The 17,881-nt window shown below is 33.2% G+C and overlaps 1 protein-coding gene across 2 annotated transcripts in view; it reads right to left on the reverse strand.

Annotated features, from left to right (window-relative positions):
• Nucleotides 1-17,881, reverse strand: part of Dach1 (dachshund family transcription factor 1) — a 396,267-nt gene that overhangs the window by 135,438 nt on the left and 242,948 nt on the right. The window contains exons 4-5 of one of the 2 annotated variants that reach the window (XM_006978011.4): nt 1,094-1,249; nt 529-701 (exon numbers count right to left, since the gene is read on the reverse strand). In XM_006978011.4, the coding sequence (XP_006978073.1) occupies nt 529-701; nt 1,094-1,249 (329 nt within the window). The remainder of the gene's footprint in view (nt 1-528; nt 702-1,093; nt 1,250-17,881) is intronic. The other variant, XM_006978012.4, reaches the window with a different exon arrangement.

The raw sequence follows: 17,881 nt of genomic DNA on the forward strand, positions 1-17,881 counted from the left end.
AAAGTTTACATAATAATTACACTACTCTCCATTACAGGATACTCTAGAATTTATAAATACTTAACTGTATTGTTTTTTACATTATTTAGATAATGCAGCTATACTGTACCATTCATCTTTTAGATGCAGACTACAATGAGGAATAATAATTTACATTTCCAATGTGACATATTCAATAAGTGCCAGAATTTAGCTCTTGTGTTTGCCTGATTATCCATTCCTAAAGGCTTATACCACCACTGATAGAACTACGTACAAACTGTGCTTGCAAGAGTCCAGATAAGTCGAACTATATAACTTACTCCCCTATGTTCTTTCTATTAAGCAAGAACTTAAATTTGCTCAAGCTCGTTTAAATATTGTATCTTGTGACTGCTTACTATACGTAGTTTTTCTTTTTCCTTCACAGACTATTTGCTACCCTTTAGATTTCAGAGGTGAGATATACTTATGGGCATGAAACAAATGGAGGAAGGGATAGCAATCTAAGATGAATATTCCAAAACAACATTATGATGAGACAGCTACCTTAATAACTGATGTTTCCACCCTAGATGGAGGACTCTGAACTTGTGCCGCTGCCGCCATATTTGCAATGGTGCTAAGGTGGTTCATCTGGCTCATTGCCATGGTGACAGAAGCTGGAGGTAGGCTTACAGGAATTAGAGGGTGGGGCATCATCATAAAAGGAAGTTCCAGTCCTGAAAACAGAACACACATAGATCATCATTGCTGTGTTCCATGTAAAATCATCAATGACATGTCATTGAGAGTTAAACCATTGAAAAAAATTCTAATAGTGACAGTCAAAGTTTATTTTATACAGTAATATTCACTCATGACAGGGAAATTAAGCTTACAGCTAACTAGTTTGGTGTCATCACTCATCACATCAATTTTTTTGTGTTTCTTTAAATACAAATATTCTTTTCTTGGCTGTATTATTCGTCTGGGCAATGTAACAGTTTATAGACATGCTATAGTTTTCATTAATTGACTGTGTGAATGCAGTATATCATTCATCATCCTGCTCATCATTACAGAAACGAATGTTTAAAACTACCACTTTTAGTGCTAAAAATTGCCATCGTACCATTTGGCAGAAGGTGGCTGTGCTGCAGATGGTTGAGAGGATGGCTAACTGGAAGGTTATACGCTGCAGGCATGCGGGCATGTGTAACAGGCGCCTGAGATCCCTGGGATGGGGAAGAGTGCAGTGATTCCTTATCCCAAGAACCACCACTGCTGCCTGTGGGGAATGAATATAAATTATTTGGATATAATATTAATCCAAATCATCCAAACACTAATTTTAAATGAGCTCTGAAAAGTTTTAACATTAGGGAATTAGCAAATGGGCTTGAAGGGAAGTGAGCTAAAGGAAGAAAATTTTCCCTGAACTGTGATTTGTTTCCTTACTTCTTAGACAGGATGTCAAATTTCAGCAAAGTAGTATTTTTGAAACATTTAACCTACACATAATACCTAATCATGTTTGAACTAACAAAATAATAAATTTAATTAATAATAATAATTAATAATAAATTGTCTTGGCTATCTAACGAATTCTCCTTTGAACCAAAGTAGAACGGATGTTATACAATGCAAAGTTATCATTTTAGTAAATGGTAACCTGCTCAACATTAAGTTAAAGTGCATGATTTAATTCAACCACAAGTATAAAAATAATGGATTCATTAGAACAAAACTTGCCCAGGCATTGAACAGAGAACACAAAACATCACTTTAGGAAACATCATAATATCAAAGCAAAATACCCAAGGTCTATGAATGAGTATATCAATGGCTTTCAAATGACAATACATGTAAATTTTGGATGGGGGTCAGTACTAGCTGTCCATTGGAGGACAGACACTTGGATATTCAGGACATCAGAATAATCTAGGTCTTGATATGCTATGTAAGGATTTCTTAGAAGGAATGCATAAATCATGTCTTCAATTAGTTTGGCAATATTAAAACATTCCTCTAGAACATTTTAATTTGAAATTCTCCATTTAAATTTTTCTGTTACCTTATGAGTTTATTTTAAAATTGATGAGACTATCATAAACATAGAAACAGCAAAGTTGGTAAAATTCCGATTTAATGCTTAAGCTCTACTAAAAGCCTTGTTGTAAAATCTCTACGACATAGTTTTCAATGAAGACTACTTAGTTACTGCCGTGATATTTTCCCCTTTACTTCATGAAGACAGTTAAGGCTCAATATAAATTCGAACTCATTAGCTCAATCCTGTCTAGATCTCAGAGTAAATTGTTCAGAAGTGGGTAATGAAAACTCAATTCAAATTCTTCAGCAATCAAACAAAGCAATTTTATTAAACAATGAAAAGAATCAATTAAAATGGATATCTTTATTATTTTACTAGAAATCATGACAGCTTTTAGTTTTAAAAAGTTTATAGCTTTATTCAGAAATGACTCACATAAAGATACTTCCAACCTGCTCTCACATTCAGATACAAAATTTAACTTTCATATACAAAAATTTTATATACCTTAGTTCACCACACATGACTTTTTTACTTATTCCAGGCAAGTGTGTAATAACTGTATAAATGTGAACTTTTCTAAGGCATCATGTCAAGAGAATACAAAGATAAAACACTTTAAATAACCTCACTTTGTTTCACATATTTAACATATAACAAATGTAAATTGTGAGGTAGTAATTTTAAAGTGAAACCAGTAACTAAAATTCTGCTTGAATAGCTGTGCAAAAGATAACACTTATTTTCCCATCTTTGAGGCACCCCAGTCTGTCAGATTCTTAGTATGGGTAGCTGTCAGGCTGCCACCTAAGTGTTTTTCTCAGGGAGTTTCTTATGCTACATTGAATTTCTCACTACATAGAAGGCTCTTAGCCATCTCCACCAATCATCATTTGTTAAATACTCATGATGTTAGCTCATTTAGGTAATAAATAGAGCAAACAATTAGGGACTAAGTCTGATGAAAAATATACAATATATAACCAAGTCAGCTGTAAGTGATTTTTGCATTATTTATATCGCACTCCTTCTCCATTAGTGTGAACAAATGAGAAATGAAAAGAGGTGGCTTCAGAAGGAAACATGCCTACAATTAGTAAAGGTATAATTTCAAGTGTTTTCAGTTTATAAGGTATCTGTAACACTATGAACAAATATATATATACTTTTCCTGCAGCTATAACAACACCCACAAATATTTAAAATTAATAATTCCTTTAAATTATATTTTACAGGAAATAGAATTACATGAGATTCTCCCTCTTTTACTCCCTCCAACATCTCCTAGCTCCTTCTTTCAAACCTTTTCTGTGCCTCTAACTCTCAAGTTGATACCCTCTTTTCCCCTGGTTATTATTGTTATGTATGTGTATGTGCACAAACAGGTGCGTGCGCACACACACACACACACATACACATGCACACACACACACACCACCACCACCACCACCACCACCACCGCCACCATTGAGTTCATTTTTGTTGTTTGTATGCACATGCACATGGTTTGTAGGCTGGCCTCTCTGCTCTGGGCAATCGAAAATGGGATCATCCTAGTAAGGTCTGATATTCCTTCTCCCAGAAGTTTAATTGCCTGGAGTTCTCTGTGTAGAGGGAGATATCCACAAAGTTTTCAAGAAGCATTTTCTTTATTTGACTAAAAGTCAAAATAAAAAGATGATTCTGGCCGGGCGGTGGTGGCGCACGCCTTTAATCCCAGCACTCGGGAGGCAGAGGCAGGCGGATCTTTGTGAGTTCGAGGCCAGCCTGGGCTACCAAGTGAGTTCCAGGAAAGGCGCAAAGCTACACAGAGAAACCCTGTCTCGAAAAACCAAAAAAAAAAAAAAAAAAAAAAAGATGATTCTGACACGGCCCTTGCATCTTGAAAGAGATAACCAGTTATATATAACTCAAAGAGGAATTAAAAATATAAAAATGGTAAAATCCAAAGAAAGTATTTATGAGCTCTTTGAAAAATTCATATTGCTTTGTTTTTGATGACTTAGAATTTTCAACCACATTTTAATGGTGTTGGGCAATAGTATTCCACCCAAACCCTGGGAAGATCATGAAGAAACAAAGGCTAGATATTTCAGCTATAAGGATATATGGACTGTTAACAGCAGGACACACAGCAAGTTGTGAAATGAATGAAACCAATCAACCAAGCCACATGTGCCGTGAAGTACACCTACTATTGTCACATTTGTTTACTTATTAATTTTTAAATTCATAATCACCTTTTTCTTTCAATTTCCATCTCCACCCATGATTTAAAATTACAGTTCCTTTCTGAAATAACATGTTGAACTTGGAAAATTCATATTTCTATTCATTTCAGTTTATTTTTAGAAGCAAGTTCTTAAAATGGAGTTTATTATGGAGCCTTATTACTCTCATTAAAAAGAAAGATGATCAATTCAGATTTTGAAGCACAATTCATAGGCAAGATGGGAAATAGAAAGTGTTTTGAAAATAATATGGTTAATTTCTCTTTAATAAACATGCAAAAATGAGTGAATGAATGAATGGCTGCATTTATAACCCTACTATAAATAATTATTTTATCATTAATTTCTTCCTTTTATTCTTATATATACCAAATAATGAATGGATTCCAAAACAGTTGGCTACATTATTTACAAATGAGTTTTGAGTAGAGTACATGCAAAATAATCAGAAATTATTGTGACCTATAAATATTTCCTTAAATTATCATGCAGTAAAATTAATAAAATATGTTTGAACATTATTATTCTTCATACCTAGGTGGCATGTAATGAGTTGTTGTGATTTCCCACAGATTGACCCTGATAAAGGAGATGAATCTCTAAGGGATTAACAGTCACAGTACTGCTTCGTGAGTGACAATGATAGACCGTGAAAGGAACTTGACATTGTCGAGATTCCTTTACAATGAAAATAATGTCAAGAATGGGTGCTTACTGCATACCGTTGGAGACCACTTAGGAAGATGTCAACTTGAGCCAACAGTGAAAACATGGCTACTAATAAAAGCAAACACTAGTCACAGGTTCTACAGACATTCAGCTGTTATTTCAGAGATTAGAAAAATAGATAAATGATTTTTCAATGGATACATTTCAATGGAATTGAAATTGCCACATAAACTACTATATGTGATGCTGGTTTTTAATGTACAATAAGAAATAATCCTTATATGAATTATAAAACAGAGCCCTCTTATCTCCCTCTCTGTCTCTGACTCTGAATCCCTCTGCCTCAGTCTGTCTCTTTCTGTCTCTGCCTCTTTATCTATCTATCTATCTATCTATCTATCTATCTATCTATCTATCTATCTATCTATCTATCTATCTACTATCTGTCTGTATCCATCCACATCTCTCTCTCTCTCTCTCTCTCTCTCTCTCTCTCTCTCTCTCTCTCTCTCTCTCTCACTATCCCTCTCTCATTTACCAGCTGAGACCATTTGATTTAACATCTAGATGCTGAAGTCATTTAGTGTTTTGGTTTGACACCATCAAATTGTTTTAGATACAATGATAATGAGCATTTTCAGCCTTTAATATTTACCTCACTAATTGACAAAGAATAACTATAGAACATATATCCACAGAGCACAATGTAATTCTTGGAAGCATAATTAATTAAGGACATACTCTAAACTGGGTCATTTGTTCTGTCTGTGTGATGAGGGACCAATTCGGTGCCTTGTACATTCCTCACTGTGCCATACCACTGAGCCACATCCCAGCTAAATTGCAACATCTTTCTGACACTATTTACTAAGACATGTAGCTGAGTATCTTTGGAAAGTCATTAAAAACAGGAACAGCATTAAGAAACTTAAAAGAGAGAATTATTTCAATTCTAAATTACTAGGAATTTGAACTCATAAGAAATAATAGAAAAATTCTTGTGTGCTGAATACAGTTCTTCACATACTTTCCCTTTTTTATGCCTAACTTCAGAAAGTTTTGATGCAACTGAAAATTAAGGATAGATAGCCATCACTCTCAAGATAAAAGGTTAAGTAGTATATGTGTAGAAGAAAGGGGTAATTATATCAGAGAATACATTGCTTTTTGATGCTATTGCTGTCTTAAGACTCATTAGCACCACACTGTCACTGTTAACCAGATGAAACAGATCCCTAAAACAAAGCAAAACAAATCCAGGCTAGAGCCAGTAAACACTTCGATAGGATTCAATGCAGGGAAAGAAAGAGTTGCTAAAGTTTTGTATTCATTAAACTTATGAATTTTGTTAATATCTTTGATAAACTGATTGTAATCAAGAGCCAAATGATTTTATTCCATGGAAATAATGTTGAAAACAGATTTGTTAATTCCCACAGCTGAATTAGACTCTTTTGCAGACAATGGTATAGAAATGACCCCACCAGGTATATATTTAAGCTGTCATTCTGAACTGTAATCACACAGTTCCTCAAAATCAAGTATTTTATTATAACATAGCTATATATATATATCTTCTAACCTCTTAAACTACTAATGGCAAGGAATATCTTCCTTTTCCTTTCAGTGTGGACTATTTTCATGAAAGAAACAAATGAACTAGAAATTAGTCTATCCAGTAGTTTATAATTTAACAAGAGCTTTGCTATCATATCAAAAAAGTGTCAATTGTGTTCCCTATAATCATGCTAATAAGTGCCATGACATACAATAACGATTTTGTGTAACTATAATTTGTATAAGTAATAATGTGTAAGGCCAGGACAAGTGAAAACAAGTTTTAAATTCCATTCCTTCATACAAAATTTGAGATTTTTAAAAATATATTTTGGCCTTAAAATAGTTATCCAACAAGCATAATCCCCTTCTAGAAGGGATTGCATGCCCATAGGAGTGATATTGATATTTTTCTCATGTATGCTTCTCAGGGTTAATTTATTTCCCTTTCAGACCAGAATAAAGCTCAAAGAATAATATTATCAGCTAGTTGTCTAAGTCAGAAACAGAGGGATGATCCTTATCACCTCCTTTCTTACCACTGATGTCCAATTCCTTTTTATGTCTGGTTGATTGCATCTATGTAATTTATCTCCACTTTTTCTCTATCTGGGCTGTTGTAATCAGTTTGATGGAGCTGAAATTTGTGCTATAATGTACAAATCTTAACACTGTCGCTCCCATGCTTACAAGTCTTAATGATTTGACATTATAAGAAAAATGTTCAAAATTTGGAAGCTTGTGTAAATATGATGTTGTTGGTTTGTGTTTCCCAGTTACCATATTATCTTTTGCATTCAAGAAGATAAAACCGTCTAGTAGGCTTTTCTTCACCTGGAAATTATAAGCATGATCAGTCTTAACACTTTTATGTGGTAAATGTGCAGATAGAATACAAAAGGTAAATACAAATGGAGGATAATCATAAGAAGATTCATTTTTAAATGTAAATAAAGTTAGAAAAGATAAGATATATATTATCTGTATGATAGTTTTCAAATAAGCTTGATTTATATACAAGTGGAGATAAGGCTAGCAAAGATGCAAATGAGGAGCAAGGATCTAGCTTAGGAAAGAAAGGTCTGGAACCATCATTAATGAGGCAATGATGATGACCGTGATATGTGAATTGTAATATGGGCTTTCCATTGAACAGGCTTTGTGCTGAGCTTACATATGTAATGATCCAAAAGAATCTTTTTTTTTTTTTTTTTTAAGATTTTATTATGTAGTCCTGGCTTGCCTGGAACTTATATAGATCCACCTGCCCTCTGTCTTTCAACTGCTGTGACTAAATGCATATTCCACGATACCTCACATTTTATCAAAAAAGAATTATTATCAATTTTGAAGTAAACATATTAACTTCAATCTTTTAAAAAATATTTAAACTGACCTCAGTTTGATTCCAAATATTATGAAATCAGAATATAAACTATTAAAACTATTACTCACCTTTGTGAAAAAAGAAATACTTGAATTAAAATCAGTTCAATTTTGATTGGTTGATTATGACTTAAAAATATATTAATGTTAAATACACTATATTTTAGAATACATATTAAATAGACATATATCACTGAAATCTGAGTGTGAAACAGATGTTCAGAGAGAGATTTGGGAATTATTTACAGAACAATCTTCAAATATGTCAGGGTGGGTATGTTGGTATTTATTCTGGAGAAGCCAATCAAGCTTAAAGAAACAACCATTCCTGATCCCTACCATTTAATAAAAGCCATATGTTACAATAAATTCTTAGCAAAAGAAGATGTGTTACTGCGTTTTATTACATCCATGTTTCCCTACTTCTTCTCACAAAAGATATTTCTATTAAGATACAGCGAAACTTTCTGTGGTACTGTTTAGAGTAGTAGAAATGAGCACCCTCTAGGAAAACCAAACAGTAAACAGTATTATAAAACTTTGTAATAGAACCTTGACAAAGGTATGAAATTTTTATATATGTCTGCCCAGGTACAAAATGCTTCAGTGTTTTCCCAATCAAAATAATTTCTCAGTGGAAACATTCTTGGTTTTTAGTATTCTGCTTTAACAGAAAATATGTATTTCCTAGTACACCATTTTGGTTATGAGCAATAAAAATATTAGGAAAAAATGATAATCAACATAAATATCCTGAATAACTGTCTGATATTTACTGGACCCTCAATCAACACTGAATGAATCAATGCACAGCATGTAGATTAGATTGGAGAATTTAGTATTCTTAAATACTACTTAAAGTAGGCAGACTGAGCAGACGTACAAGACTAAATGGACCTTAAAAGGGTGCCTCATTCAGCTTGTAACAGAGTTTTTATTTATGCTGTCCTGTAACTAAATGGTTACCCCTTTAGGATATTATGGAGATAAAAGGTTTTATATGAAGAGGCTTCCTGTGGCAGAGAGGAACTCAACACATTTATAGGACTACCAAAATAACGTTAGGTAGTGCAGGCTACACATAGAGGACAGATTTGTTGAAAGCTACTGTTTACAGGAAACCAAAACATTCACTTCTATTACACACACTGCGAAGACATCGTGCTCACTGCTTTCATCATCTTCCCATGGGCAAGCAGGCCAGGAGACTTTCAAGGTCAAAATGACCAGCACACTTTTAGTCACTGGCAAGAGGGAAACACTTAAGAAGATTGCAAATTAAGTGGATAATTCTCACCTTGAGAATAAGACTCTCCTTTTCATCTCAAGAATAAATGGTTTCAATATGCTTTTGTAGAAATGAAATTCTACAGTTGAAATCTACAAAAGACTCAATTGAAATGAGAAGGAAAATAAGAAAAAGGGGTTTGAAAATGTTTAAATGAGGATTAATTTTCTGACAGTAACGATACCCATAGGTCAGTATAAAGTAAGATTTAAATATCCCATATTTTACTTTACAATTAACTGATTATAGTAACCATAACATGAAGAATGAATGATACAAAGAAGAATATAACCTGCCTAAGGTCACACACCAATACTGTCAGAGTTAAACACTGCACAGAGATTTAAAGTCCATTAAAATAAACAATGAAACAATATACACAATGATAAAATCTGGCTAAGTCAGCCATATCTTTCTAATTCTCAACATTTTTGCAGTAATATTCAAAAGGAAAATGCTGCAGTGGTCATGGTGGTTACAGACCTGTTACCATAGTACTTGGAAGGCTAATATAGTAGGTCCAAGTAACCTTGGCTACACAGAAAAATCCTGTATTCATATAAAACAAATATTAAATCTGATGAATAAAATAACCATCTTTTCTAAATGTTCAAAGGGAAGAAGCTAATTTTAAATATTTTCAGTTTAATAATATAGCATTTATGCAATTCGTCATTACCTACTAGCAATAGTTATAAGGAAAGATAATATATTTGAAATACTTTAAGAATTCTGTGTACTGAAAATAGAATTGTTTTCTTGTAGGAACCTTAAATATTGAACAATCAATAACTATATGATTGTGAAAATGAATCTTTATAGACAAAATATGATCTTTTCTCCCTGAGATTACAAAATCTGTCCTAATTTTATTATTATAAGAATGCTATGTCATTTTTACAATTGGCTGTTCTAGCACCACATGTGCTTAAGTCCTTATATTGGGGCTGTAGTATGAGCACACACTTCCTTTTATATGGAGCAGCCTTAAAAATAGAAGCCACATGGGAAAATATATATAGATTCATATGCAGTGAGTGTTATTCCTTTGCTGATTCTGTAGGTGGTTTTAGTGAGTTTGGGAACATGTTTTCATAAATTCCAGGCTAGTCTCAAACTTGTGGAGGCAAGGATGTCCATCATCTGCTGACTCACTTGCTTCTACCTCCCAAGTGATAAATTTACAGGTATATGGTAACATACCTGATTTATGTGATGCTAGGACTCAATCACAGGAACCTTGCAAATTAGGCAAATAATCTAATAGTTGAGCTGTCTGTCTAGCCCCAACAAATGCTTCTGTTTACTAAAATACTTTTAAAAGCATTTATTATTTCCACAACTATATGTGTGTGTGTGTGTGTGTGGGTGTGGGTGTGTGTGTGTGTAAAACCATGAATTTTCAGGATACGTTATACTTGGGAACATCTTATGGTTAAAATAATCTGTCTTGAAATTGTTTTTGTCATTTTCTTGTTGAATTTTGAAATTTGGTTTTATGAGCTTCCTATATACACCTGATTTTGACAATAAAACAGATGGAGTATATTTCACACGTTAGTTAAATATCTTTGAACCACCTCACAAAAATACAAAATTGTGTTATAGGTACCAATAAACACTTATAGAAAATAATTTGACTTTAATGCTTCTGTGTTAAAAATACAATTCTGGATGCTTTTCTATTTTAATTCTCACTGACTCCATTATTAAGAATTTAAAAAATGGCTCATTTTGTTATTATAGTGGGGATGTTACCAAGGGACTCATACTGATTGCTATATATTGTACCACTGAGTTATACCCCGAACTCCAATGCCTGGGCATTTTTAACTATCTCAAATATCTTTCAATGTATAGGGAACATTTTGAAAATATTATTGTTAGCATCACTGCATCTTTCCATTATGAATGAGAAACTAAGTGTCATTGAATAAGTTTGTTATTGTTTATCTCAGTTTTAAGCTATCTCTAAATCTTGAATACCTCACAAACAAAGAGGAAAAATATCAGCATGCTAGTCAATGACTAAGAAATGTGTTTGAAGATCATAAGCAGCACACAGTTTATTTGATGTAAATGCTTGATCACAAGGTACCACAATACACACAATAGAATCATCCATGTGATGATTATTGGCATATGCTGGACACAAAGTAGAGAGACATAAATTGCATGAACACTGGACAGATACAAGGAGAAAAGTAGATTAAAAAATACATAGCATCAGGCTTGGTACAGTTGATGAAGTGTTGGCCATGTAAACATGAGGACCTGAGTTGTGATCTCAAATATCTCTTTGTTGTTGTCTTAATATTATCTGTCTGTCTATCTATCTAACTGTCTGTCTGTTTATTTATTTATTATTGAAAGCTGATATGCTATATTATTTTTACAGTTCCCCTCCCCCACCTCTCAGAACCTCCCCACCTCCCAAACAATCTTACTCTGGCTTCTTTCTTTGTCTTTAGGAAACAGCTATCCCTAATACCCACTTAAAACCTGCCAGGTAGATCAGCCTGCTAACAATCCCAGAGCATAGAGGAAAATATTGGTTTTATTTGAGGTAATCTGGTTACCTATATTAGCTAAAATATCAAGTAAGATATTTTACTTATATATGTAAAATGAAAAGAAATTGAGGAAAACACCAAACTCAATCTCTGCTCTCTATATGCATGTTTACACCCCTGCCTATGCACGAACACACATACATACACACACATTTGAGCATGCATGCACCACATACACACACAAACACACACACACACACACACACACACACACGTGCAAAAAAGAAATACAATGAGTAAATAAATTTGCATTGTTTACTGAGATATTGAACGTGGATCAATACAGATTCTGTGTCTATGTATATCACATGTACATGAAGATCTGTGGAAGACATATTGTAAAACAGTGCAATGAAGATGTATGTCAATGGAATGGCACTATGATCACTTAACTAACAGGAGGGAGAAATGAGGTTTTATAAGTTTAAATATAGAAAACTACATGGATTTGTAGGGAAAAGGCTGGCCTTAGGAATATATTGGACATATCATTGTCCCTAAATTTATTCTATTGCATGTCAGAGCCTATTTGACTCATAGAACTGCCTGGCCTGAGCAATGTGTCAAAGACATACATAAGTGGTGGTTCCAGATAGCAGCTGAGAAACTCAGGTGAATGGAGGAGCAAGCATACATTAGGAACACATCAGAAGTCAGAGGCAAGTAGATGAGGGCCAGATTATGAAAGCCCTCAGTTGTCAGGATGATGAGTTTGGTCATCATCTTAGGCAGAAGACAGAGATGATTAAAGTGATAGATCAGATAGCCAGATGAGGAAGAGGCTCATCATCAGGACCAACCATCCCAAGTTTTGTCACCCACCACAATGATATGACCAGGACCTGTCTCCTTAATCTCATATTTCATGGTACTGGAAAACTGACAAAATGGGGTAGGAGAAAATATATTCTTTACCACTACTACCTTCAAAGAAGATAACTGAAAAATAAATTGGCTTCCTGAACAAGACATGACTAGGTTCTGTTTGATGATGCAAGGGTTATTCTGTTCTTTTCCAGGTTCTACTGGCTTATAAACTATTTACTGATATGCAGTAGGGATTGCTTTACTCTAAAATAAAAAGGAAACAAACAGGATTTTATTTGGGAGTTTCTTATGAAGAGACACTCTTTCTAGAAAAAAGGCAATAGCTTTCCAGTCTCTAAATTCTATAAAGAAGTCCTATTATATAGTTATAGTGTTTTGTAGATTCAGCATGGTGAACTTTTAGATCTTCCCTAATATTCAAAATTGAAGATGACAAATTTAGAATACTCTTTCAAAATTGAAGATTTAATAGTAAAGTCTATTAAGTATAATAAGATAAATTGTAATCTTTTATTGAAAATTAAATTTGGAGATAGATATATTTTAACACTGTTATTTCTGTTTAAATCAGAGTGCATATTATTGTCTTGTGACTTCTCAAGTAATGTTTATCTTTCACAATGTTAAGCATATCGTCAGAGAGCAAAAGAGTTGTTACTACCATGCCTGTGAAGAATATGCATGGGTAAAATAACATCACAGCCTTCTGGCCCACTTTTCAATTTGGTACCACTTCTTGAAGTTCACAGTCCTTATACTAGGAATTCCCAAAATGATTTTTCAAAAGATTATCATTTATAATTTAATGTAACTGCTAGTTTTAAGTGGTCTCAAAATAATTTTAGTTTCACGTCTGCATATACTCATGTGCCATAAGACCTATTAGAATTGTACACTGAAAGCCATACACATAAGCAGAACTTATTGCTTTTCAGCTTAAAAATATATATAGCAAACTGTACCTTAATTCTGCACTGGTAGATATTTAATTTTCATATAAAAACCTTTACTTGATGACATTATTGTATGTTGATTACATTTAGTATGATGTGATATTTCTAATTTTCATGAAATGCATGTCTAGAAAAAGGCAATTCAATGTAGTGACTTTGCTTTCAAACCTTCAAGGTTTTAGGTTAGCTTTTCTTTTTATATGGAAGTGTTAATTGTTAATACAATTTAGTGGGAAAATTAATTTTCAAGTAGCTTAAAACATTTAGACGGTTTTAAAAATTCAAACCACCAGAATGGCAAATGTCATTTCTTTCATAGCCTCAAAATGCATATACCAAATGTTTTATCCAAATTATGTTAATGAATAAATGAGTTTGTCCTTTATGTATAAAATATAGTTTGTATTTATGGCAGAAGATTTTAATAATAAATGAATTTTAGGTTTGCTCCAATGTACTCAATAAAGTATGATTAATTTGGTTTTTCAAAAATGCAAACTAGACATTACTATATTACTTTGCAAAATGCACAGCTTGCAACATTATTGTCGCAGTGGGATCTTAAATTGAATTGTAAAATGTGTCTTATTTCCAGTTTGATTTATGTAAGAGATAACAGTGGATAAGCCCCTTTTGAAGTCTCACTGCTTTGTGTAAGGAAAAACAAAGAGCTAAAATTCATGATAGTTCGTTAAGTTCCAAATCAAACTTTTGCGATATGTAAAATGTTACCGAAATAAAACGTTATGACAGGAGCAGGGTACCACATTTCAAGGAGCAACTTTTTGAAGTTCCTATTATGACAGATGATACAACACATTTCTGACATTTTCTGTGATTTTTATTATGATATTTCACATAATTACCAAACCATGTTTTTCTCCAAAAAAGCTTTCCTGTGCCCTGAGAATTAATCTATGATACCATTTAACTTGGCTTTTTGAAGTAAATATCACCAGATAAAAGCCAGCTGGATGTGAATAATAGGACCCTTGAATGAATGTATTAGTGTTTGAAAAAGAGAGGACAAATCTTCTAAAAAGATTAATTTCCATAAAAATGATAGCTCCCAGATCTACAAAAGAATAAATTCAAAAACATAATAAACTCTCAGAAAGAAAGGTAGATTAAAGTACAAGCTGCAGCACCTTGCTCCCACAGCTGTTGCGTAGCAGCGATTCTGTATCAATTACATTTAGTTGGTCCTGTAGGGCTCTTCAAAGCCTCGTGTGAAAAGCCTGCATGTAGAATAGTGTGACACCATAAGTAATAACTTCAGCGATTAATTTCAATTCAACACCACATTCATTCCGATCTTATTCTCAATATTTCCTGTCTGAGAGGAGCTACAAAGATGTTCTTGGGGGTCTATGAATCTACTCAGGGCAGTTTTTGCTCCTTCACTTATTAAAGATTTGGATATGAGTTTTCCTTTGTGATGAAAATATTGCAGCTTTATCACATTAACATCAGTTGCTGACATCATCATATAAAAAGGCGGAAGCCGATCAATGGACTTTTTTTCAATATCCTGCTTATAAATGTGTCTCCTGAAAGCAGCCATGAATTCTGTTCACATAACTGTCTACTTTAGCTTGTACAATTGCTTAGGAAGTGTGACCACGCATACACTACCGTCAGGGTGGAAAGTACTCCTCCATCTTGAATAACTCTTATTCTATTATCTGGTAGAAGCAAATGTAAAGGAAAGCTGCTGTATTTTGTTTTCAATTGTTTAAATTAAAGAAGCAAAAACACAAATCAAGAACAAGCATGAAAGTGACATTTATGTTCTATATTTATTTTTTTGTATATGATATATTTTGTTCATATGCGTTACTCTCCCAACTCTTCTCAGATTCCCATTCATTACCAGCAAACTTCATATTCTTTTTCTCTTTAAAAATAGAAAACAAATACCATAAAGTCAGAAAAGAGCAAATGCATGTACACATGCACGTGTGCGCACACACGCGCGCGCGTGCACACACACACACACACACACACACACACACAATAAAACAAACCCAAAATACAAAACTAATGGAAACCAGTTTTTCCTCCCTATCATCTATAGATTGCCAATAGCTTCTTGACTAAAGGTGAGACTTGTGTGACCTTCTCCTTCTCCAATTTTGTACACAATTAGTATATAGGAAAGTAAAACAGATAAATAAGATGCTGTGCGTATTTCAGTTTGGAAGTAGTTTATTCATTGAAGTAATGAAAGAGAATTTTTTACGTGTGGGAGGTATAAGCTTACTGTCCAACCAAAACAATTTAAAAGAAGCTCCAACTAGGTAAAATTAAGAAATAAATGTATTAATCATATTCTTCAATAATTTTGCTGTGTGGAAATACACAAGATTTCATTTTCTCTGTCTTTTTTCTTTCCACAGTTTCTTCTAGAACACACAACATCAAAGAGCAATACCAAACTGAGATGTCCTCAGTAATTACAAAAAATGTTCATTTAAACTTAGTTATTTTTATAATGGTGAAATGTTTAAATATCATGTCCATGCCTGTTATAATGAAGACATAAAAATATATCAACATTATTAGCAAAATATCACTACCTTCAAATGCTACAGAAAGAGTGTTTGTGTGTGTGTCTGTTTGTGTGTGCATGTGTGTACAGAATGTCTATATTCTCTTCACTCATATTCAATACTAAATGGTTCCGCTAATTTTATTATTAACTCAAGAAATGTCTTTATTATACTTCTTCAAGAAAGCTGCTTTTAGTTAAAACATAAAAATAGTAGCTACAAGGCTTCTGCAAACATAACCGCCATTCCATTAAGGAAATGGTGCCCCAAACAGTAAACAGTGGCCTCCGGGGAAATGTAAGTATTGATTTTATTACTGAGTTGGTTGGTTGGCATTTGCAATTGTCAAGTCTAATTTTGGAGCATGCTTTAAGTATCTTTAAAAATGTGCAAAGAAGGAAAAAATATTAATTGGAAAATATTGGCAATCATTCTACTGTAGCTCTAAATATCAATCGAGATTATTTCTTTTCTGCTTCTGGTAGCCTGCATTTTAAAAGTAAATTGTATTTTGATGTACATAGAGAATAAATACCAGATCATTTTCATTAAGTCAAATTACAGACACATTTTATATACTATAAATCATGAATTGGCTCCAGGAATGAAGTTAATAACTTACAAAGTATGAACATTGTTACAGAGTTCTTTAAAGTGGTTTGGGAAATTTGTTCTAAATTCTTTAATATTTAATTTTTGATTCACCTCAGAAAACCTAAAATGAACAAGAATCTAATTAAAAATATAAACATTTCATCGTATTGATATAAAATTCAAGTAAGAGCCTCACTGACATAAGCCATCAAATGCCAGAAAATAACAAAATTTGTCAATTAAATAAATTAATATATTTGTTTATGTCCTCATCATTATCTTCATCATCACTGGTTTCTCTTTTTCTTTTATAATAGAGAATTCTAATCTTTATGCTAAAATACAATTATAAACACAGATCATTTTATAAATCCATGTGAGAGAACAACTCTCTTTTATATATATATATATTTCTTCTTATATAGGGCTGTAAATACAGTGAATGTTGAGCTTCTACAATTAACTAAAAGAAGTGTTTATGTATGCTACATGTAAATTTTTAAATATCCTCCATGGAAATCTAAAATGAAGAAAACTAAGATAAAGCAAACATAATAAGTGCACTTCTGATAAAACACAGAAAAGGTTTTGTGTTCATAAACATAAACTGCACTGTTACATCACACATCAAGAGAACTGGAACCTGTTACATACACACACACATAGACACACACACACACACACACACACACACACACACACACACACACACACTCACTCACAATATTTAGTATCACTAAATGTCAAGCCCCTTTATCATATCTATAAGAAAAGGAATAAATGAAAACTATTGACACTAAACACAAAAAAAATCATTATACTGTAATTTTAAATGTTTAGAGAATTGATATCAAGAAATTGTATACAACCTCCTATGTGTAGAAAGATGGTCTTTACTGGGCGGTGGTGGTGCACGCCTTTAATCCCAGCACTTGGGAGGCAGAGCCAGGCAGATCTCTGTGAGTTCGAGGCCAGCCTGGGCTATAGAGTGAGTTCCAGGAAAGGCACAAAGCTACACAGAGAAACCCAGTCTCAAAAAACAAAACAAAACAAAACAAAAGATTGTCTTTAATTGATATGATATGATTTGTATGATACACGTATTATCATATGATATGGAACTAAATTAATGACTTCTAAGATCTTTGGCTTCTCTGAATGTAACATGGGCTTCTATCTCAATGCTGTCACTTAGATGGTTGTTGAAATTTTTTGAAGGGGAATTGGAGGTTTTGG

The sequence above is a fragment of the Peromyscus maniculatus genome, chromosome 9 (assembly GCF_049852395.1).
Source record: "Peromyscus maniculatus bairdii isolate BWxNUB_F1_BW_parent chromosome 9, HU_Pman_BW_mat_3.1, whole genome shotgun sequence".
NCBI lineage: Eukaryota > Metazoa > Chordata > Mammalia > Rodentia > Cricetidae > Peromyscus > Peromyscus maniculatus.